At 44.2% G+C, this 24,403-nt stretch overlaps 1 protein-coding gene across 1 annotated transcript in view; it reads right to left on the reverse strand.

Moving 5' to 3' along the window:
• TRPC5 (transient receptor potential cation channel subfamily C member 5) overlaps positions 1–24,403 on the reverse strand; it is a 141,447-nt gene that overhangs the window by 8,654 nt on the left and 108,390 nt on the right. The window contains exon 6 of the mRNA XM_026478848.3: positions 21,117–21,312. Coding sequence (XP_026334633.2) covers positions 21,117–21,312 — 196 coding nt within the window. The remainder of the gene's footprint in view (positions 1–21,116; positions 21,313–24,403) is intronic.

Below are 24,403 nucleotides of genomic sequence, written 5' to 3' on the forward strand. Positions count from 1 at the left end.
TCATGTATTAATTCATGGTCCACCTAACCTCCATTCTTTGATTCCTATGTTGAGCAAAAGTGGTGGTGGAATTAACACCAGAAACCTGAAGATCTGGAAATAATAGAGCACCTGGCAGGATTAAACCGTGTGTGCTGTAAAGTGATTAGTAAGTATTCATTCATACATTCACTCATTCACCAAATATATATAGACGTTAGGTGTTAGGATTGTAGCAGTGAACAACAGGGACAAAAAGATGATTTGGCTTGTAGAAATCTGTTTTATTTTCAATATTTGATGTAATTTGAATTGCAAGATTATAGCTGTGGCTTTTGTAGTTTACTTGTCTACAACTTCCCTGATTGTATGATGTCCAAAAGGTTTTTATGCGTCTGCATGGGGCTAGCCTTTCACCTTGTGTGATGGACAAATCAGACATTGTCATTTTCTTTGCTTATTTCCAGTGTTTGGTGGGTATGCATTCTCCTACTCTCTGCCCTACCCTTTCTGCTCAACTATTACTTTTGAACGTTCTCCAAGATCAGCCCCTGGGAGGGTTCTTTTGTGTAAGATATACGTACACAACCACAGGCTGTGGTTCTTCCTCTTCCATATTTTCCAAAATTTTCAGGACTTTTGTGCAAGCATAATGTGCTTTCATTTTTTTTTAATTTTTAAAAAGATTTTATTTATTTCCTTGAGAGCGAGAGTGAGTGAGAGAGAGAGAGTGCGCATGAGCATGGGGGAGGGGCAGAGGGAGAGGGAGAAGCAGAGTCTCTGCTGAGCAGGGAACTGGATGTGGGACTCAATCCCAGGGATGACCTGAGCCGAAGGCAGACGCTTAACCAAATGAGCCACCCAGGTGCCCCCATAATATGCTTTTAATGAGACATAGATTTACATATGTGTTCTAGTTCACGTGTGTGCCAATGCATTGCCTTTGAGATTGTCAGGTCCTGTAGAGCAGGACAGGGCTTCTCTTTATGTTATCTCCTTTCACTGTCCCTGTGTAATGTACTGTAACTGTAGAACACATCCTCAAATGTTGTTGACTAGCTCAGATTCTGAACACATGGCCACAGCGAGGTCAAATGCATATGTCTGTTCAATTTCACATTTCTCAACAAATCCAAGCTCAAGGTTATTTTCCTTGCAATCAAACCACGAGGCCCATTTCTAACCAGCTTTTGACAAATTCTTATGCACTTTCTTAGATCTCCTGCCAGAAACCATCTTGCCTTAGCAAATTGGAAAGCTTTATAACATAATGCAAACGGAGAGTGGCAGGCATAGACATAGCAGAGCTAATAATAACCTTTAAGGAGAAAAGCTACTCCCAGGAATCTTGGACCCAATGGCAGGCTGGTTGGAGGGTGTTTTGGGTAAGGGGATATTTTGGCATTTTTTCACATTAACTAGTAGCTGCTTACTTCATTTGGACAGAAGACCCGCTCTATTTCCCTATGGGGGGAAAGCAACACACCCCAAACTGAAGTAAGAGAATTCACTTCCCCGGCATTTCAAGGGAAGCCTACCTCACTTGGAGTGATTTCTTCTCCTCATAGAATTCAGGGTTCATTTATTAAAAATGCAGATTTCTGGACCTCACCCAATGCTATACATTGTATTGTGGTTTTGCCTCGGGGCTAAAAATGCCATTTTAAAAAGATGTAAGCATTTAAAATACATCATGGTTTTTGTAACTCCATTTTTGTTTGAATTCAGTTTAAAAAAATATACGGGAATCTTCAGAATATGGAAGTAGTCCAGGTCTCTTGGAAGCCCTGAAGTAGAGAAAGTCCCCATAATGAGTATTGCCATTCCCTTCCATGCCCTGACCTCCAGCTTACTACGCATGTGCGGTGGTCTAGAGGGGGGTCAGTTCCCTGTCTCTAAAGAATCGGCCACCTTCCTCTTTCCCAAGGTGGCTGGGTGGTTCGAACGTCCTGTTCCCATTGCTCTGGGGCCTGCTGGGAGTGACTTTGATATCGGTTTATCTACGTTAGAGCCCTCGTAGCAACCTCAGTTCAAGTGCGCAAGCTCCACCGCAAAACATCAGGGGTAAAAGAGAGTCCTTCCTCCAGTGCCAACTCACTGCCAGCCATTGTCCCCAGCGTCCCTCGCACCCTAGTACTGATGCCCCCTCAGTAGTCCAATTAACCCTTCTCAAACTGCAAGATCCCCCTCAGTGGGTGCTACAAACAGGTTCATCTCTCTACTGAACATATGCAGTTGTCTGGTAGGTGGCCATTGTGTCTGTCCCTCCTCATGCTCCCCCACCCCTTCTCCAGGCAGCAAACAGCTGCAAATCCTTCTCCGTGATTATGTTGCTAAGTGGTTGGAATTACTGCTCTGACCACCGAGGGGCTTGGTGTGTGTTACTCTTTTACTGGTTACCCAGCTTCCAGCCCTGTGACAACCTCAGCTTGAGTGCACAAATTCAGCTACTAAACCTCAGAACCCATGCTCTAGCTTCATTCTCACGCTTTCAACTCCCCTCACATTCCACTACTGAGAGCGACCACTATCCCTTCTCATTCTTCCAGAGCGGTCCCAGCTGTTTGCAGATGGGGGCCAGAAAGCAGGGAAGGCACTACAAAAGAGGTTATATTTGAGTGGGGCTCTGAAATATCGGCAGGATTTCTGCAGGCAGAGGTGGAGAGAAAGAACTTTCCAGAAAGGGGCAATACTGAAAATGAGAAAGAGTAGAGCTGTTGAGCATGGCTATTGAAGTCAAATGAACTACTTGGGATTTGTCAACAGCAGTGGTTCTCAAACTTCAGTGCATATTAGACTTGGCCTGGGTGCTTGCCAAAATGCAGATTCCTGGGCCCTGCTTCAGACCTACGAACACTGAAGATGCTGTGGGGATGGGAGGCTCGAGAATCTACGTTGTCTAAAAAGCTTCTTTGGCTGATTTTGATGCAGGTGGTTGTTGACTGCACTTTTGGAAACACTAATTCTGGGATTCTATCTGCTAGTTCAGGTGTGTTTGGCAGTCCAAAGCAGTAGACCTGCAGCTCTGCCTCCTCCCTAACAGTCCCTATCATCCCTTGGCTACCCCCCTTCCATCCCTCTCTTGACGGGACAGTGGGAAGTAGATATAGTTTGTACACCCCTGAAGATAATGTCATGAGACCACCCAGCAATACGAACGAACAAAGCTGGCTTATCAGGCTACTATGGAAGAAATACAGGGTGGGGGAAACGAGGGACAAAGGCAGTTCCCTAGCCTTTCTTTTTTTAAAGATTTTATTTATTTATTTGTCAGAGAGAGAGAGAGAGAGCACGAGCGAGCATGCGCACAAGCAGGGGGAGCGGCAGGCAGAGGGAGAAGCAGGCTCCCAGATGAGCAAGGAGGGGTCCCAGGACCCTGGGATCAAGACCTGAGCTGAAGGCAGATGCTTAACCGACTGAGCCACCCAGACATCTCCCTAGCCTATCTTAATGTGTGCACAATACAGCCAAAGAGCTGAAAGGTGCTGGGGAGAATATTTGGTGGTCCTTGAAGCTTGGTACTCTCTGGGTTTTCTTTTGGGCGGGGGTGAGGGAGGCTGATAATGTTTAACACTGTGGAATTATTATTTTTTTCTTTTGGTTTCATTGAGATGTAATTGACATATAGCACCATATAAGTTTAAGGTGTACAACATGATGACTTGACCTACATATATTTACCACAATAAGTGTAATTAACATCCTCATATAGATATAAAAAATTTTTTTCCTTGTGATAAGAAATTGTAGCATCTATTATCTTAGCGATTTTCAATATATACCATAAATACACATATATACACACACACACACACCCCAATATATACCGGTAGCGTTAACTATAGTCCTCATGTTGTACATTACATCCCCAGTACTTACTTATCTTAGAACTGGAAATTCATGCCTTTTGATCACCTTCCTCCAATCTCCCCTCCAGTGACCACAAATCTGATCTCTTTTTCTATGAGTTTTTTTTGTTTTATTTTTTAAGATTCCACATATAAGTGAGATCATATGATATTTGTCTTTCTCTTCCTGACTTATTTCACTTAGCATAATGCCCTCAAGGTCCATGCGTGTTGCCTAGCTAATAAGAAGGTGCTGGAGAGTCCCTGTGCCATGACAGCCAGCATCCCTTGTCAGGATGTAGGGAGGACAATTCTTCCTGTACTGAGGACAATAAAAGTGGCAGGGAAAAAAAAAAAAAAGACAACTGCAAATCAATCCGGTGCAGAATGATCTACTTTCCACCTTCCAAAATGGTTCTGCAAGGTCCTCACAAGCATTACTAGGGTTTATTTAGAGACCCTTTAGTCTATGAAACACGAGCATACTCGTAAAAACAAGACAGGTCCCAAAGAGTAGACTGTCATTCTGTTTCTCTGATTCCAAGGCATATGGCAGGAAAACTGGCAAACAAATTGGTGACAGCACTGGGTCACTGGAAATCCCTCCTCCGTGATCCACCTCTGACCCACTCTGCTGCCTTCAAAGAAATCATCTACCTCCTGAGATTCAGAATGACATTTAGGCAGTTTTAAGTTCCTAAATTTTTGTGAAATCAACCACTGGGATGGCAATCCCTTAGTATCTCCTCTGCTGTCATCTTGCCAGTTACAATCATCTTCCCCTTCTTGTCCTCCCTCTCCTACACCAAGGTGGGATGGGAATGGGGGGGAAAGGAACAAGAGGGGGGCTCGGGGTAACTAGATGCTGGAAATTAAGGATGTGGTTCTTTCCCAGTGGACAGCCCCCATTATCAGTTGTTACGATGTGGGGAAGGTGGGGCCGTAGTAGAGTAGCACACAGCACAGGTAAGTTTTTTGTTGTTCTGTTGTTGTTGTTGTTGTTGTTGTTGTTGTTGTTGTTGTTGTTTAGGTAGGCTCCACACTGGGCCCGAACTCATAACCCTGAGATCGAGACCTGGGTTGAGTCAGATGCCCAACTGACTGAGCCACCCAGACCCCCAGCATAGTAAGTTTTGGCTGAGGAATAGCACCACACAAGCCTCTGGGTAATCTAAAATATGTAGATATGGAAACAAACCATGTTACTTTCTCTAGGCCTCCAGTTTATCACTGCAAAAAAAATTGTTCTTGTGATATCTCCAGGGGTCCTCAAAGAAAATAAGCTCTGGTTGGACTCTCAGATCCTACTGAGCTCCGTTGCTGGAAGAATTGTCCCTCCCTACATCCTGAAGAGGGGTGCTGGCGGTCATGGCACTGGGGCTCTCTTAATGCTTTCTGGAGCCAGTCTTCTCTACGGAAGTGCTTTCTGGCCAGGTTCAAACACAATGGGCCAGAAAATAAAATGCCAAGTGTTTCACCTTTAGCTTGCCCCTGGGAAAGGGACATCAGACAAGCCAGGACTTCCCACTTGCCTAGAGCTTTATGCTTTTCTAAGCACTTTTCACATTTTCTCATTTGATTCTCAGATCCACCCTGTGCAGTTGCCAGTACACCGGTTGTAATTTTGTGTGTGAGGAATGAGGAGAGAGCAATTACTTCTTAAGGGTCACACATCTAGTGAGTGGTAAAGCACATTTAGAATCTGAGTCTTCTGACCCATTCCTTCCACTCATATTGGCCACTTACTTGGTTTACTTACTATCTATGTGGATAAGGCTCAAACAGGATTCAGTGGCATAAAGTCTGGAAACATCTGGAACATCTGGCCACACCCCATCCCCATCAGAAGCTCCCGGTAGCCTGACCTTCTTGTGTCCTTATTCCCTGCTCCTCACCTCCTGCTAGCCCTTCTTCTTCTTCTTTTTTTTTTTTAAAGATTTTATTTACTTATTTATTTGAGAGAGAGTGTGTCTGAGCCTTGAGTATGGGCTCACCAATACCCAGTGGGCTCCTTAGGGCCTCTCTCACATCCCCAATTAAATTGGCAACTCGAAGCTTTACTTCTCCAAGAGTTTCCATAGAATGACTCAAGATATAACCACCAGGGTAAAAGAGGAGGAATTTGGGGAAAATTTTTTTTCTATTTACGTTTTAATTGTATTTTTTCCTAGTCAGGAAAGTAGGCCGACTTATTCTCACCTGTCAGTTCTCAGCTCAAATATCACTTCCTCAAAGAGACTTTCCTTGAACAAGAAATTTAGAGTGGGCTTTTCCTCAAAGCACCTTTCTCTGTTCTCTCACACCAACGATCACAAGTCACTTTAATGGACTTGTCCCTCTTCACTTATTCTTAGGCTCCCCACTAGAAGGAAAGCCCATTAAGGTTAGAAACTTTTGTCTTCTTTACTACTGCAATCCTAGCGCCTGGCATAGAGTGGGTGTACAACAGATTTTTTTTTTTAGAGAGAGAGAGAGCCTGTGAACAGCTGGGGGGGGCAGAGAGAGAGGGAGAAAGACAGAATCTTAAGCAGACTCCATGCCCAGCATGGAGCCCGATGTGGGGCTTGATCTCACAACCCTGAGATCACGACCTGAGTCCGGACCAACAGTTGGATGCTTAACTCATTGAGCCACCCAGGTGCCCCTACGACAGATTTTTGTAGAAGGAATTCAGTGGAGGTCAAAGGCAGATATGTCTGTGAAGGGAGCATCAGGAATATTTTCAAGCGTATCACCTTATTGGTTCTTCATTACAGCCTACTGAGGTAGGTTCTATTACTATTTCCTTATAAATAAGGCTCACCAAAGTCAAGAGACGTGTCTAAGGACATGTCGCTAGAAACTGGTGGACCACAATTCCAGTTTGGGTTGGGTTGACGCTAGGACCCAAGCTCTTTTTTTTTTTTTTTTAAGATTTTATTTATTTATTTGAGAGAGAGAGAGCATGCAAACATGCCACACACATGTGGGAGGGGCAGAGGGAGAGGGAAAAGCAGACTCCTTCGCCAAGCAGGGAGCCCAAGGATGTGGGGCTCGATCCCAGGACCCCAAGATCATGACCTGAACCAAAGGCAGATGCTTAACCAACTGAGCCACCCAGGCGCCCCTAGGACCCAAGCTCTTAACCACTAAGGCGCTACGGTGTACTATCTCTTTGGGAAGTGCACTGAGTGGGATTTCACAATATGCAGCAAGTTGAGTCCTGTGTGTTAGAAAGGTACCTGCAAACAGTGCAGAGACAGAGCCTGATGGTCAGGCTCTGAGATTTTGAAGACTCAGATCCCACTACATAGTTGGCCAGGCCTCTGTTGGCCCAGGTTTCTTTTCCACTTGTTTCCTTCAGCTTTTTCTGCTTCTGAAGCTATCTTTGCGGGGCTCTTGCATTCAGCTGTATAGGTTGCACACTGCACAATTCTGGCAACACCATTCACAGCAGACATGGTGGTCCTGAAGCTCACTGAACTGTCACCTTTTCTGGGGGTCTCCACAAATGTAAATTGAAAGGAGACACAGATCGTTCCGCTTGCCTGTATCTTTCATTTGGGGAATACGGCTGCCTTTTCCCTTCAGAGGACAGAAACAATCAGAGGGTGGTGAGGGCTGTGGTTGGCTGAGCTCACCCTGCAGTTTTCAGAAATAACCAGGACTAATTCAGTCAGGGCTTCCATTTCTGAGCCTGGGCAGAAGAGAGAGGTGTGTCTGGTCATGTGGGCATGGGAAAATTTACTTGTCCATCCCCCTCTGCCTCGCTTGTCAGGACTTTACTTTGAACTCTCTAGATCACACATCTTCCTACTTCTTCTTTTTTTAAAATGTTATTTATTTGAGAGAGAGAGGGACAGAGTATGAGCAGGGTGAGGAGGAGCAGAGGGAGAAGCAGCCACCCCCACCCCACTGAGCAGGAAGCCAGACGTGGGGCTCGATCCCAGGACCCCGGGATCATGACCTGAGCTGAAGGCAGATACTGAACCCACTGAGCCACCCAGGTGCCACTCCAGGGCACATTTCTATTTTCTGGATTGCTTCTTAACATCACCTGAGGAGTCATTGGCCCTGTATTCACCTTGACCTAATTGCTTGCCTATGGCCGCCTCTCAAGTCCTTGTAGAAAGAATGAATTAATGAATGAACAAACTTGCCATGTAGCCCCGGTCAAGTCTCAACCTTTGGAAGCCTGTTTCCTCATCCGTAACATGCAGATTATATTGCCTACACTCAAACGTGCTCATGAGGATCAAATAAGACAATATATGCAAATGTGCTTTGGGAAGTATAAAGTGCTGTTACTATAATTATGAAATCCATCATGTAGGCAGATTTCTTTTCAGTCAGATAATGCTTCCACCCATTGCCATAGAAATGTATTCATCTCCAAACACCAAACACTTGCAGTGGATATAAATCCACGTTATGCCATTTTTTAAAACATGGTCGACAAACTATAGATCGGGGATTTCCTCAAGCTTCTGCCTGTCGATCAGTGAAAAAGTATGTGTTGAGTACCTATGATGTGTCCCACATGTTACTAAGCAGCAGGGGAATATAAAGAAAACCTAAAGCAGAGCCTCTGTCTTCATAGAGCCTCAGTCTACAAAGGTAGAAAAGAGATATAAATGGAAACAACTAGAATAGCAATAGGCAAACAATGGCGTGCAGGCCTGATCTGGCCTGCCACTTGGTTTTGAACAGCCTGAGAACTAAGAGTGGTTGTTACATTTCTAAGTGATTGAAAAGACATCAAAAGAAGAGTAATATTTTTTGCACAGAAATTATATGAATTTCAAATTTCTGCACCTGTAAAGAAAGTTTTATTGGCACACAGTCATGCCCATTTATTTATGTATTTCTATGGCTTCTTTTGTGTTATTATAGCAGAATTAGATAGTAGTGACAGAGATCTTATAGTCCGCAAAGCCTCAAATATTCACTATTTGCCGCTTTATAGAAAAAATTTGGCCATCCCCTGAACTAGAGGACAAAGAGCTTAGCTTTGGTCAGCTTTGTCAGTTGCTCTGTCTTCACACTTTAAAATATTTTGTCACATGCATTAGGAATTCATGAATTTGCTCATTTATTCAATAGATATTAAGTGAGAACCTACTATGTGTCAGACACCATATCCTGGTTAAGGAAGGAGGGACTCCAGCATGAAAGTATTTTGCATTAGTTAGTTTTCCTGTAGGAAATGTGGGAAATGAGGTGTTAAGAGAAAAGCCCTGTAGCAAAATCTCCTAGAAGACTTATTGGGTGCTAGAAACTTCTTTGTACCTTCAGGAATCTTTAGGGTGAGGCCAATGGCAATTTTGGTGGAGTTAGTTGAGAGGATTCTAATTCTAATAGTTCAAACCTTCTTTTACAATGTTGATTTTCTAATGAATGAGGGGATCTAGAATGCTTTCTTTTCTTTAACTATGGGAGCTTCCGGATACGCCGCATTTATTAAGAGCAGCTTTGAGATAAATATATTTGTCATAAAGCTTTTGTGATGAGCTCACAATTTTATAGCCCCTGGTACTTTATAAGGTCAAACCCCCAGAGGAAATTGGGAAAGAGGACAGAGGAAAAAGCAGAATCCTGTGACAGAAGAAAAGAGGATAAGAAAGAAATAAAATGACCCTTTCTCTTCAGTTTTACTCTTAGATCTCTGTTTTTCTCTTTCCATCAAAAACAAATTTACTTTGACAGCTGATGTAATGTAACTTTGCTGTCAGGCCTCGAGTGAAAGGCAGAGTAATGCAGCCGGGTGTGGCCTCCGATGCTCCTTCTGCGTATTGTGACTTCTTTGCTGTAGCTAAAGGACACCTCCTGGCCTGTGCTGTCTCTTACATGGATTTGGGCTACAACACAGGGCTCTGAGGACCACAGGAAGAGGAGAGCGGCCTTATTCATATTAATCACTCTGAGCTCACATTTAGTTTCTAAACCTCAACTGCTCAGAAATCAAAGATCATTTGTACCACTTAGCTTTCTAGTCAACTGACTCCTGGTGCCCAGAACGATGATCGTGAGCACAAGCCAAGAAGAGCCCCATTTCCCAACAACAACCTTTGGGCCATGGGCCTTTGACTTGTCCACAAATATGATTTGTGGCCTATGAAGAGAGCATTCAGAGACCAGTCCATAGGGGGGCCAGGTCTTCCACGAGGAACAATTCTTCCCGAGTCTCAGCTCTGAAATCGTTGGAAATACAATCACAGTCATTGTTATGGACACAGATCATCCATTGACGGTTGTTATTTTACAGAGTGGCTGAAGGCACCTTTGGCTTGGGGACTGTTGCACAGACCTGATCATTTGCAAAGCTGTGGTGCTGATGACATTTTCCTTCAGTGCCTCTAATCTCTTTTCCTTGTTGGTATCCCTTCCCCAGTCTTCAGGTACAATTCCCTCATGGTCTGTCTCACTTGCTTGGCCCCATATGCAAACCTGGTCTCAGTAAGGGATCAGATTCAGTTACACTGAATCACAAGTGACCTCCTAACAGCTGAACCAGTATTTGCATGCTAACTGGGGACAGGTCAGGGATTTCTGGATGACAGTGGGAGGAGGTTTGTGAATCCTCTGAGATTTTATGCTAAATTTGATCATGCCTGCTCATATATGCATTTTTCTTGTCCACGTTCAACAGATGATCAAAGCAGTCCATGACCCCGAAAAGGTTAAGGGCAGTCTTCAAGGAAGAAATGAAATGCAAAGAGTGAAATTTGAAACTGTGGCTCTGTGACTGTCGACCCCATGAGAACAGGGGTCTGTCCTGTTCACCTGTCACCTATTGTGTCCCCAGTGACAAGAATGTAGTGTAGTACGGTGTAGTCTCTCAATAAATATTTGTTAAGTATATTCATTTATCCATCCAAGAGGTATTTATTGTTAAAGGAATGGGTGAAAGAGTCAAGGACATCAGCCAGCAGATGGACAGAGGGATTCTTGGGGCATTAAGCCCTTCCTGTCACTTGCATACTTGGTCTTGTCTGGTTTCAGTCACCCAAGATAAGAGCCACCATGACAACTACTGATATTCCTGCTGAACATCCAGGACAGGAGAATCTGGAATGCAGAGGAGCAGTGTGGCCATTCGCCCTGTCTGGTTGCCTTTCGGCACCGGGCAAGGAAACCCACTTCCCTTCGTTGCCTTCTTCCCACCCCCCACCCCCATCTTTGTTGGTGACCAAAATCATTACCAGGTAGCAGCGGGTATCAAAGGCTGCTGCTGCTGTTGGAAGCCGAGACTGCTGCTCAGCAGAGACCTGCCACAGTATACCCTCAGCATTTTGAGGAGAAGATCTCTCGTCCTCAGCAGATGCGGGCTCTCAGACAGCTGGCTGCCAAAACCATGAGTAGGCCTTGACGCAGAGTGACGGAGGAATCCATTTCTGTGTTAGACCAGCAGGGGGAAGGCCAGGCCCGGGCAAGACGCGGAGATGTGAAAAGTCAGCCTTTGGTGCCCCCTGCAGCGTCAGCGGAGAGAATGCTCTTCTTCTCGACTTCCATGAAGTCCACTCGCTTGTGAGGATGTACTTTCAAGAGAGGCTTTCGGCCTGCAAGAGCTCACTGGGAAGCGACAGCTTGAGAGGTCCCAAGGCAGGATGTGTAAGTTGAATGAGGAATTCTTGTCATGCAAATGAACTTGAGAGCACTGAACTTTTTACCCTTTGTGGGTGTGATTATCTCAGGTGGGTTGTGTGATTGCTCAGTGAGGAGGCTGGCAGTATTCAGGGCAGAGCTAAGAAGAAACTGGAAGTTTGAAGTGCGCACAGGCACACTAAAGGAGAAAAAGAGGAAAAAAAGAGCCAGCATGTGTGTTTGTGTGTGTGTGTGTGTGTGTGTGTGTGTGTGTGTGTGTGTGTGTTGGGGGGGGTAGGGAATCTCTGCTCAGGGAAATGGAAGGCACTTAGTCTCTAGAACCAAGGGAAAGTCTCCTTAGAGGTTATCCTTCTGGTTAGAAGTCAGGAGACAGAGTCAGTGACTCAAGTAGAAGGATAAAGCTGAGGGAGTCCAAGGTTGGGTGTGGGGTGGGGTGGGGGGAGTGCATCCAGGTCTGGGGGGTTGGAATGCAGGCAGGGAAAGGGGTGGGTATAGTACTGTGATTACTTAGGATTAGACACACCTGCCAGTGCCCTTATTAAGAGTGTGCCCTTGGGTAAGTCACTCTGAGCTCTGTGCCTCAGTTTCCTCACCTATAAAATTGAATTAATAATAGTACCTGCCTCACAAGGTTGTTGTAAAAATTTAATGAGAAAATGTGTATAAAAAGTGCTTTGTATCATATCTGGCATATAATAAGTGCTCCGTACATGGTAGTTATTATTGATGGTAGTTATAATGATAATAAACTGGAAACAGTTGAATGCCTATCAGATTAATAAAGGCTGTTTGTGTGCTAGATATTCATTGCATACTTATTACTGATTTCTCTGAGCCTTAGGGTCTGAGAAAGAGCTCAGCTTGGGCCTAGAGGTGGAAGCAAAGGGCTTGTCCAAGGTAAGGTCCACACGAGGCAAGGCAGTTAGCCCTGGGTGCTATGCTGAGCCAGGTGGACAGCAGTATAAAGACTCAGAATGGGGATGTGAGAAGCCATAAGAGCAGCCCTCATCTTTTAAAATTATTTTTCTAAAGGTAGGCTCTGAACTTTGTCATCCAGCTCCTAGAGATATGATTCCCCTACATGCTTCTCTTCATTGCTGGGGTGTATTCCCTAATGGCACAGGGAGGACATTATTCCCATTTGAAGATATTTTCTTTTACTTTTTAAAAATATTTTATTTATTTGATAGAGAGAGAGCACAAGCAAGGGGAGTGGCATGCAGAGGGAGAGGGAGAAGCAGGCTCCCCACTGAACAGAGAGCCTGACCTGGGGCTTGATCCCGGGACCCTGGGATCATGACCTGAGCTGAAGGCAGACACTTAACCGACCAAGCCACCCAGGTGCCCCCCATTTGAAGGTATTTTCATGGGAAATCAAAGAAGAGGAAGCAGAAAAGAATGAGGCCATCTCCTACACCCTTGGTGCCTTCAATCAACACAGGGCCGATCCTTGCTGGTGTGCAAACTATTTCCCTGACAGAAATGAGATCTGAAAGCTATCCCCCCTTTTCTGTCTTTCCAAATTTGACCTTCAAGTCTCAGCCCCATCTGTCCTTCATAAACCATCCCCACAACAACCTAATCAGAGAGGTATGGATAGGTTGGGTACAGCCAGACAGATGGAAATCACTCTAGGTCTTTCAAGTAGAAAATTTAAAACAGGGATTAGTATGTCGATGATGGAAGAGATAAGAAGCCAAACAGGACAGTGAGACAGCTCAGAGAGTTGTCAACTCAGCAACAACAGGAAGCCCCCCTTATCCCTAGAGTTGGAAGAACTACTGGAAGAGGTGGTGAGTGGTGTTACCAGAGCCCAGAGACAGGCTATCTGGGGGGAGCTAGAGCCAAGATGGGGATGCCTTGCAAAAGCTGGGGCCAAGGAGAGAGGGGATGCCTGGTGGTTGTTAGAGATGAGCCCCGTGAGAAATATAGCTACTGCTGGTGGTACCACAAAAAAATGGGGTTTGGCATGAGAGACTATGGACTCTGGGAAACAAACTGAGGGTTTTAGAGGGGAGGGGGGGAGGGGGGGAGGGGGTAGCCCGGTGATGGGTATTAAGGAGGGTGCGTATTGCATGGAGCACTGGGTGTAATACGCATCAATGAATCATGGAACACTACATCAAAAACTAATGATGTACTGTATGGTGACTAACATAACATAATAAAAAAAAAAGTGGAGTTCGGGGTGTGGAAGAAATATCCGAGCTCTTCCATTCTTCTTACCTTTGGGTTGGTAAAACCTACCCAGAAGCCAAAGGGGGTGGACTGTAGGGAATATAGTTCTCTTGATACAGAGCAGAGCAGGAAATGGACAGAGAATGGATCTGAGAGTCAGAAGCAGACAAAAAACCTAATTATCATCCTTATTTTACAGAGAAGTCGTATGAGGTAGAAAGAGGTCAGGTTGCCCCAAACCACACTAAATAGGAGTCCAGGTTTCAAATCCAGGCAGTCTGACTTCTCCTATACCCATTCTCTCTCTAATCACTATTATATAATCATGATAATACTATTGTTATTTTACTCATGTCAGACTTCTCCCTCTGAACTAGACTTTAAGCTCCCTAAAGGCATCAACTGTGTCTTTACCTTTATATCACATAAAGCACCAAGACCTTTTGTATTTTTCAGAACCTACCAGGAGATATAGGTTGTTTGCTGATCTGGGATTATTAGGTCTTCATAGGTTCCACGTTACCCAAAGTGGGGGCACTATTAAAATGTCATCTGTGGTTCTGAATGTTTGCTTTCTTGCTAGTGAAAGGTAGCAATCCCAGATTGGATTCCAGAGAATGGTTTGGCAATAGGGAAAAGCTCAAGCTACAATGAGAAAAATTAGTATCTAGATTGCGTGAGAGTATCCCAAAGGAAAAGACAGTTATTAAAATTTGAAATGTCTCTGCTCCAATGTCATAAAATTTCTACAGGTTGAATTGAGCAACTCCTTCACCTGGAAAGAGGCTCTACTATCCCTTAGGCTTATTATAGCTTCCATAGTTTGGATAGTTTTGTGGGACTGAAAGCTGGCAGGGTTATGCTTTGTTCTGTTTTCTTAAGAAGCAGTTCTTGAGAGCTAAGAGAGGGATGTAGGTATGTTAGATGAAGTGTCCATGGTTCCGATGCTCATGAAATCTTTAATCACCGCAACTGGTAGGACAAGGAGATTGGCGGTTCAGGGTTGCCATGTAGCTAGGGAAGGAGAGAAGGTGTGCTGGGGACTTTGCAGTGAAAGTGCAGTTCAGGTGTTTCCTGGCCTCAAGGTGTATGTGATGGGGTAGCAGTTCCTTCCGTGCATGAGTGTTGGGGTCAGACTACCTCAATTCAAATCCAGGCTCTACCACTTTTTAGCATATGGTGTTATTTGTATCCTGGGGATAATAAAGTGTTATAATATAATGCACTATCCTCATTTTCCTCCTACCTCTCTGGTTGTTCTTTCTCAATCTCCTTGGGCGATCTATCCCATCTTTCCAACCTCTAAACACTCAGGTGCCTCACTTTTGGACCTCTTCCCTTTTGTATCCACACTCACTCCCTTAGTGATCTCACCGAGTCCCATGACTTTCAATAATATGCACATGCTAGTGACTCCCAAATCTCTTGTCTCCAGCCTGGCCCTCTCTGCTAGACCTGTAGACCCCTGCCTACCTGACATCTCCACTCAGATGTCTAACAGGTTATTTCCAACTCCACATGTCTAAAACCTAACTCTGGATCTCTGTCTCCAGATCTTTACTACTCTTCCTCATCTCAGTAAGGGCACACTCCATCCTTCCAGTTACTTAGGCCCATGGTCTTGGTGTCATCCTGCACTCCTCTCTTTTGCTCATACCCCACATCTGATCCATCAGAATTGGATGTAGCTTTGAAATATACCTAGAATCTGACCACTTCTCATCGTGTACGTCATGACCACCCTATTCTAAGCCACCACTAGCTCTTATTTTGGTTAATGCAATGATCTCATAACTTGTCTCTCTGTCTTGGTTGCTGCACCACTTCTGTCTTTTCTCTATCAGCATATTCTTTTTTTTTAAAAAGATTTTATTTATTTGAGAGAGAGAGAGAGAACAAGCAGGGGCAGGGACAGAGGGAAAGGGAGAAGCAGGCTTCCAACTGGGCAGGAAGCCCAATGCGGGGCTCGATCCCAGAACCCTGGGATCATGACCTGAGCTGAAGGCAGACGTTTACCTGACTAAGCCACCTAGGTGCCCCTCAATCAGCACATTCTTATTAAAGTGCAAGTCAGATCACATACCTCCTCTGCTCAAAACGCTCACATGACTCCCTGTTTCACTCAGAGTAGGAGCCAAAGTCTTTACAAAGATCTCTCAGGCCCAACACAACCTGTTGTTGACCCTCATTACCTCTGACATAATCTTCTACTTCTCTCTGAATTGTGTACTCCACTCCAGTCACACTGGCCTTCCCAAGGCTGAAATCAGAATGTCGGCGTGGCTGAGCTCTTATCTCAAGGCTCTGGAGAAGAATCTGCTTCCAAGTTCATTTATGTTGTTGGCGGAATTCATTTCCTCATGGTTGTAGCATTGAGGTCCCCACTTCCTTGCAGGCTGTCAGCTGGGGGCTGGTCTTATTTCCTAGAGGCCACCTGCATTTCTTCTCCATGTTCCCCTCCATCATCAAGCCAGCAACGGCACAACAAACCCTTCTCACGCTTCGAATCTCTGACATCTTCTTTTGTTACCAGCTGGAGAAAACTCTGCTTTTAAAGGACTTATGTGATTAGATTAGGCCCATCTGGACAATCTCCTTGATTAATAACCTTAATTACATCTGTAAAATTTCTTTTGCCATGTATGCAAAGTAATCACAAATGTGCCATCTCATCATATTCACGGTCCTGACGATTAGGGCAGGAAATCTTAGGGGAGCATATTAGGATTCTGCCTGCCACGATGACATTCAGACTGTTTAAGAAACCGACCAATCAGGGGCTCCTGGGTGGCTCAGTCTGTTAAGCATCTGCCTTCGGCTCAGGTCATGATCCCAGGGCTTGGGATTGAGCCCCATGTCGTGCTCCCTGCTCATCAGGGAGCCTGCTTCTTCCTCTCACCAATGCTTGTGCGCTCTCTCACTCTCTCTTTCTCAAATCAATAAATAAAATAATTAAAAGAAGAAACTGAATGTATGCTAGCAATAGCACTGGAACAGAGGCATACAAAATACCTGCTGTTCCAGGCATCACCTTTTACCTGCTGGATTGTGAGGTGATCTAGGGGCATCCCCGAAGGAACAGCTGGAGTAGCAGTTTTTTACCGACTAGTATGAAAATATTTCAATGTCTTCACAACTGGGTGCCCTATCAGTGCATAGCAGTTGGTTATCTGCCTGGTTAGTGGGTTACAAATCATGATGTAATGTGCGAGTTGTCTTCTCTGTGCTTTGAAAGTCTGAAGTTGGTCCCAGGTGACTGGGGGTGGGTGGGAAGACCACCTGCCCCCCCTTGGCCCTCCCAGGTGTACAGTGGCCCCTTCCAGCCTTGTTTACTGTCTTTGCAGTGCTGGGATTTTTTTGATGAATGTCTTCATAGGCATAGCTATCTTTTGCAGTTGGAGACTTCATCCATTATCTGAGCCTCCAAATGCTGCCACCCCAAGGGAGAGATAATCAATTCTATGTATTTGGGCTCTTCTCAAGCCTTGCAGCAGATGTGGCTTAGTAAGGCAAGTGCTGTTTACTTAATCTCAGCTTTAGAGTGAACACTCCACAGTAGCCAGAGAAACTGAGGGTTCTGAGTAACTTGCCGAATGAGGCTATATCACACAGATCATTACAAGCCCCATGTTTTGTGAGGACCTGTCTCAGGCAAAAGAGATGTCCCTTGTAGGTGAGTTGGCAGTAGGAATAGGGCCTAAGGTAAGTGAATGTTGTGGGGCTGGTCTGTCCCTCCCACCTCATATTTCCATAAGGGTGAATTTGATGCAAATGGTATCAAGGGCAGGTTCACTTGATGGAACCGGGAACATACGCATGAGGAGCAGCGGTGACAATGTGGATGTGTTGAAAGAAGTGTTTCAGAGAGAAATAAGCAGCTTGAGGTAGATAAAAGGATAAAGGGAGGAGAGGAAATCGATGCTAATCACAAATAATCATGATATAAAATATGGCCGGCTTCACCTGATGATGCTGGCTGGGACCACAGAGCACAGGCCCGGAGTGATCCTTGCTTCCCCATATCTTGAAGCTGACTATCAATGATAGCCAGTGGAGTCTCCTCTGGCAGAGAAATATGAATTTCTCAAGAGCCAGATCTCTATTCCACCAGCAGCTCTGTATTCTGCATAGAGCATTGAGAAAGAGCTTGACCTTTCAAGGGATTGCTATTGGATGGTGTTCCTGGGCCCTGTCTTAGGATGTACGCCAAACATATTCCCAGTAAACCATGTCAACAACTGAGTCTCCACTTAGACTGAGTCAGCCTGTTGATACATTTTGAAGTAAGAGAGACTCATCTGCAGTGGCTTCCCTTCCTCTGATATTTCCTCCATATCGGAGCCCTTCTAAAAACCACATTGACTGCTGAAGTGGAGATGTTGCAAGTGGAATCAAATCTACTTGCTGGTCTTTACTGCTCAGACAGATCCAGATATTTTTGGAATCAGGTTGCCCAATCTCAGGACCCCACTGGATCCAGTTCCAAATGATAAAGACACATTACCAGAAGATCCCAAAGTAGGAGGCAGTATTCAGAATGGTTGGCCATGAGTTCATAGGTATGAGATCTTCCAGCAAACACACACCCCTCTGCCGCCAAGCTCTCTCTTCAAGCTAAGGTGTTTTCTTCAGGTACCGCATTAGGTGGCATTAAAACACAACTTGCTACCAGCAGGTGGTGACAAGAGAGCCAGAGTTGATTATTTCCACCCTTCCTAGCAAAATGTCACTGAGCTCAGTGGGAGACACCACAGCCCTGTATTAGGTAACAAGAAAATCTCTTTGTTTTCCACTGCCATAAGGAGTGATCAGCTGCAAGACACCCAGGGAGAAAAAGACAAGTGCCTCAGTGTGGATATTGCCATCTTTGGCAGTGTAAGAGGATGTTAGGCATAGGGGTGGAAAAATAACCCCCTAAGATTTTAGGCCTCTCCCTTTTATACAGACTGACTTGGAGTGAACATAGATCATTCCAGAGTTCTTGGTCTGGTTGGGTTTGAACTATTCAGAGAGAGAAGTATAAAACTGAGTGATATTCCATTTCAAAAGCAGCAGATGGACAGCATTTCAGAGCTAGAAGGGACCTTGCGAGCTTAGCCTTTCATCTAGACATCCAGGCTCACAGGATGTCAGAGCCAGCAGGGATATTAAAAGACCACTGCATCAGACATACAAATGGCCAACAGGTGCATGAAAAGGTGCTCAGCATCAGTAATCATCAGGGAAATGTAAGTCAAAACCACCATGAGCTATCACGTCACAGCTGTTAGAGAACAGCTATTATCAAAAAGATAAGAGGCAACAAGTGTGGTGCAAATGTGAAGAAAAGGGAACCCCGGTGCACTGTTGGTGGGAATGGAAATTGGTGCAGCCACTATGGAAAACAGTATGGAGGGTCCTCAAAACAATTAAAAATAGGACTACCATATGTTCCAGCAATCCCATTTCTGGGTATATAGCCAAAGAAGATACAACCATCATCTTAAAGAAATATCTGCACTCCCATGTTCACTGCGGCATTGTTCACGATAGACCAGACATGGAAACAACCTAACTGTCCCTTGACAGACAAATGGATAAAGAAAATATGGTGTGCTTATATACAACAGAATATTCCTCAACCATGAGAAAGAAGGAAATCTTGGATGGATGAAACTGGAGGGCATTATGCTAAGACGAATAAGTCAGGCAGAAGAAGACCAATATTGTCTGATCTCAGTTATATGCAGAATCTAAAAAAGTCAAATGCAGAGAGACAGAGAGTAGAAGGGAGGTTGCCAGGGGCTGAGGGTTGGGGGAAATGGGGAATGTTGATCAAAGGGTACAAATTCACAGTTAGAAGTTGAATAAGTTCTGGGGATGTAATGTCCAGCATGGTGACTCTAGTTAACGATATTGTATTGTATACTTGAAAGTTGCTAAGAAAGTTGCTATCTTAAATGTTCTCACCAAAAAAAGGGGCATTTATGTGGGGTGATGAATGTGTTAACCTCATTATGATAAATATTTTGCAATATATATGTGTATCAAATCATCACATTATACACTTTAAACTTACCTGATGCTATATGTCAATTATGCCCCAGTAAAGACCATCCATTTCAACCCTCTCACTTTTTGGATGAAGAAACTGAAGCCCACAAAGGGAAAGTAAGTTACTCAAGGTCACAGTTACAAATGACAGGACTAGGACTAGAGTCCCTGGTCTTCTAACTCCTAATATATTTTTTCACTATATGCCCCCACCTAAGCACCTAAGATCTAAACCATCCTAATGGATACTTTTATGTTCTGATTTCTTTAAACTGTCCAGTGAGAGAAATTCTACAAACCCACCTAGGAGAATATATCTCATTGCTATTTATGGTTAGGAAATTTTTCCTAATAGAGAGCTCAAAATCCTCCTGCTGCAACATAAACCCATTCCTCTTCGGTCTGTCCGTAATCAAAATGGATCACAGATGGTCACTATCACCAGTAGTATTCATGAAATGTGGACAACACATGTATATATCTATGTGTGTAAAAATGTGTATGTATATTTATGTATATATTTATATGTATAGTTGTATTTATACAACCAATATTTTAAGCTGCTTTTCTGTAGGCTAAATGATTCGTCAGTGGCAGACCAAATCTGAGAATTAGCATCTATGAAGGAAGACCAGAGTCAAGTCTTTTCATCTGTCTTCTGTGCTATAGCAAAAACTTTCAGCAACAGATAGAACCATGGGGGTGATTTAGCATCTTCATATGAACTCAGCATCCAAATCCACTGATACCCAACTAAACAGGACCTTAGATAGCCAGAACTCCTTTGCTACCACTCCATCTCTAAATATGATAGGCAGATCATAAGAAAATATGCTAAGGTTAGACATTTACTTTGGCATCAAAAACCAGGACAGGGCCTGGACCGATCCTCTGTCCTATACCTTCGCCATTTCTCATTTAGGGTAATATTGCTGATCCAAATGGGAGCATGATGGTCAAAAAAAAAAAAAAAGATTTAGTGATTGACTCTACTTAAGCGCATCTCACAGTGGAATGCAATTACTCATATATCCTTGATCAAAAATTAGCCACTCGCTGTCTGAGAACATGCTCAGTTTTGTGAGGGACATGTTTCCAGTGAAGAGGGAGATAAGACCCTCCTGCTTAGAGAATGAGTCAGCTCAATCCACCCTGGAGATTAGTGGGGTGACAAGTTATAGCCAAACTGTGCTCATACCTCCTGAGCTTTCTTTTCTAAAGCAAGAAAATAGATTCAGAGTTTTAAACATATTTTTAACAGGCTACCAGAAAGTCTTATTAACTAGAACATCCTCTTCTAGATTACGGAGATTCAATGGACTCAAAGTCTAAACTGAGTTGCCTTAGAGAGAAACAACTCACTCTAACAACTGGGAAAGCTAATGGAAAATACTCAAGGCAGACACACTGCTTCATTGAGCTTCCAGTGGGCTCCAGGCCAATGTAACCACTCCTGAAATAAAGTAATCACCCTCATAAAGCAAAGCTACTCACGGCAATAAGCTGGTAGGAGTTGTTCATCATGGCAATCAGCATGTTCAGCAGCACGACTAGGGAGATGACGTTGTATGTTCCAAACATGGTAGCTCCCACAAACTCTGTGAACTCGTGTCTGGCTTTCACATTGGTGACATAGAGATTTAAAAGGCCGAAGACAGACCAGAAGAGCGACTGGAGGGTTTCGAAGAGCCTGAAAGAGGTCGAAGAGCAGGTTAGTTAATTCTCTAGGAAGGGCAGGAAAAAGAGTCAGAAAACATGAAGGGATCTGTTAATAAGGGGCCTGTCAGATTTACGTCCCAACAGGGAGACTGATGATGTCGCACATTTTGGTCCCTTTCCCCACACAAACCAATCAGGTGGGTTCATCTCTTTGTTACCCCTTCTGTCTCTTAGGCTTCCCCTTTCCACCGGGAATACCTTCTCTCTCTTCTCAGTCTACACAGAGCCTATGCTTTTCTAAGAGTTATTTCCAGGGCTCCTTCCTTTGCTAAACTTTCTCTTTCATCTTGAGACCATGTGATTTATCACCTTTTGAATTACATAATGGCAGTAAATGAGTAGTTAAGAATATGGTACTTGGGTTAGATTGTTCTAGGTTAAAATCTCAGCTCTGTCATTTGCTAGCTGAGTGAACGTGAACAAGTTACCATTTCTGATACTTCTTTTATGGTTGTGGCAGGGCCCAGTGGGGTGCTAAGCTGAGTGAAGGAGCTTAGTGATCCTTGAACTAACACATTGTGTAGATTATTTTTAACGATATGCTAACTAACAATTACTGAGAACTTACTATATATAAACATGTTAAGCACTTTTCCCTACATGATCATTATTATCCTTATAAAAACTTTATTGTTATGGCTGAGGAAGCAGAGAGTCAGAGGTCACTCCACTCTGAGTGCTGAGCCAGAATTCAAATCCAATTCCACCTCACCTCCCCAAACCACTGCATTATTTTACATTAGATGGCTTCACAAATTATTGCCTCCTCTCCTAATCTCCAAATATGTAACTTTGCAATGATATGTTTTCAGTGTCTAGGGTTTCTTTGGCCTCATATTCAGAAGTCTGTACAGGCAGCAATAAAAGGCAGCCAGCTCCGGGTGGCCGAAATCAACCATTTCTCAAGCACGCAGATGAGGGGCAGAATATAAGAAATGCTACTTTAAGATTAGATGCCTTTTTCTATTGCTCAAAATAGGTTGTTCTAATTTTTTTTAAAGATTGATTGATTGATTGATTGATTTATAGAGAAAGAGAGCATGAGCAGGGGGAGGGGCAAAGGAAGAAGGGGAGATAGAGAAAGAGAGAGAGAGAAAGAGAGGGAAGCAGACTCCCTGCTGAGCACAGAGCTCCATGCAGGGCTCCATCACACGACCCTGAGATCATGACCCGAACCAAAATTAAGAGTGGGTTGCCCAATTGACTGAGACACCCAGGTGCCCCCAAAATATGTTGTTTTTAGGGTGCAATATATTTTGAGAGGCTTAGGGATTTCTTCTTGGGTTCATTTAGGGGGTATGTGGGAAATGTTTTAAAGATTCCCTCTACCTGGGAGTGGTCTTCCCCCCATCTTTGCACGACTGTCTCCTTAACATCATTGGCGTCTTTTTTTTTTAATGATTTTTTATTATATTATGTTAGTCACCATACAGTACATCCCCGGTTTCCGATGTAAAGCTCGATGATTCATTAGTTGCGTATACATCATTGGAGTCTTAACTCAAATGTCACTTCCTCGGAGAAGCTTTCCTTGGTCCCTCTACCAAAATTAGCTCCACCAGGTTTTTTTTCTATCTTATTGTCTCATTTAATTCTCTCTCTTTTTTTAAAAGATTTTATTTTTTTATTTGTTAGAGTGAGCAAGAGCGAGAGAGTGTGAGTGAGCACAGGCAGGGGGAACGGCAGGCAGAGGGAGAAGCAGGCTCCTCACCAAGCAAGGAGCCCAATGCAGGGCTTGATTCCAGGACCCTGGGATCATGACCTGAGCCGAAGGCAGACGCTTCACCGACTGAGCCCTCCCAGGCATCCCATCTTGTTTAATTTTCTTTGTAGCATTTAAAACTCCCTAAAATTATATGAAGTAATTTTTTGTTTAAATGTTTATTTTCTGTCCATCCCCACTAGAATGTAAGCCCTAGGAGAGCAGAGACATACAGCTACTCTGTACCTGGCACATGATAGGCACTGGATAATACTTGTTGAATAAATGAATGAACACTTATTAACTATTACTATTACTGTTATCAATGGATTAAAGTCTAGAAGACTCCAGTCTCATTGATAATTGCCCGGCCAGTAGGAGGCAGAGTGGGGTTAGTCATTTTGAAGGTTGTGCTCTGCCTACACTGGCCTGACTCTCACGGAGCCTCCTTCAGAGCTGTTTGGGCAACATGCACATGGCCCTTTTCAACCAGTTACATGGCTCTTCTTGTACCATCCTAGGTAACTTCCATGATTCTTCCAGCATCACATTGCTTGTGAGCTAGCCTAGAAGGAAGAAATTTGCTTTTTGTTTGATGAAAATAAGTGCCAGTTGTTGAAGCATTTGAGAATCAAAAGTAAGATGAGAGCCTGGAGGTCAGGGGACAGGTTGGCACAAGAACCGGAATATGGCAAGTCAGACTTAGCGCACAATCCGAATTTCTAGGAGAGTCTAAAAGTCAGGGCCAGGCAATACAGTGCGTTGCAGAGCCAGGCCGAGGATTAAAAATGGGAAAGAAATGGGGCTCAGGTGTCTGGTTCTACCAAGGGGGCACAACCAGGATGTGGCAGGGTCCATCGGAGATCAGGGCAGGTGGGAGGCCAGCAATGGCACAAGCAGCTAGCCAATAGCTGGAGAGCAGAAGCCAGGGTGGGTGTGGTTCAGAAAAACAGGAGCTACAGCAAATCGGAATGGTAGTTTGAAAAACCAGGGTCTCTGGAAGTTGAATGACCTCGAGTATAGAAAACATTCAATAAGGGGCACCTGGGTTGCTCAGTTGGTTTAGTGTCTGCCTTTGGCTCAGGTCATGATCTCAGGGTCCTGGGATCGAGCCCCACATCGGGCTCCCTGCCCAGCAGGGAGTCTGCTTCTCCCTCTCCCTCTCCCTCTGCCCCTGCTTGTGCTCTCTCTCTCTCTCAAATAAATAAATAAGAATCTTTAATAAAAAAAATGCAACAGTTAATGCTTGAGTGTAGAACTTACTACTAGCTGTTCCAATGACTGATACAAAGATTCCCTAAAAGTGAAAGTTCACACATTTAAAATCTTCCTTCAACTGTGGTGATATTCTAGTCAGGGA

Source organism: Ursus arctos, chromosome X (genome assembly GCF_023065955.2).
Source record: "Ursus arctos isolate Adak ecotype North America chromosome X, UrsArc2.0, whole genome shotgun sequence".
Lineage (NCBI taxonomy): Eukaryota > Metazoa > Chordata > Mammalia > Carnivora > Ursidae > Ursus > Ursus arctos.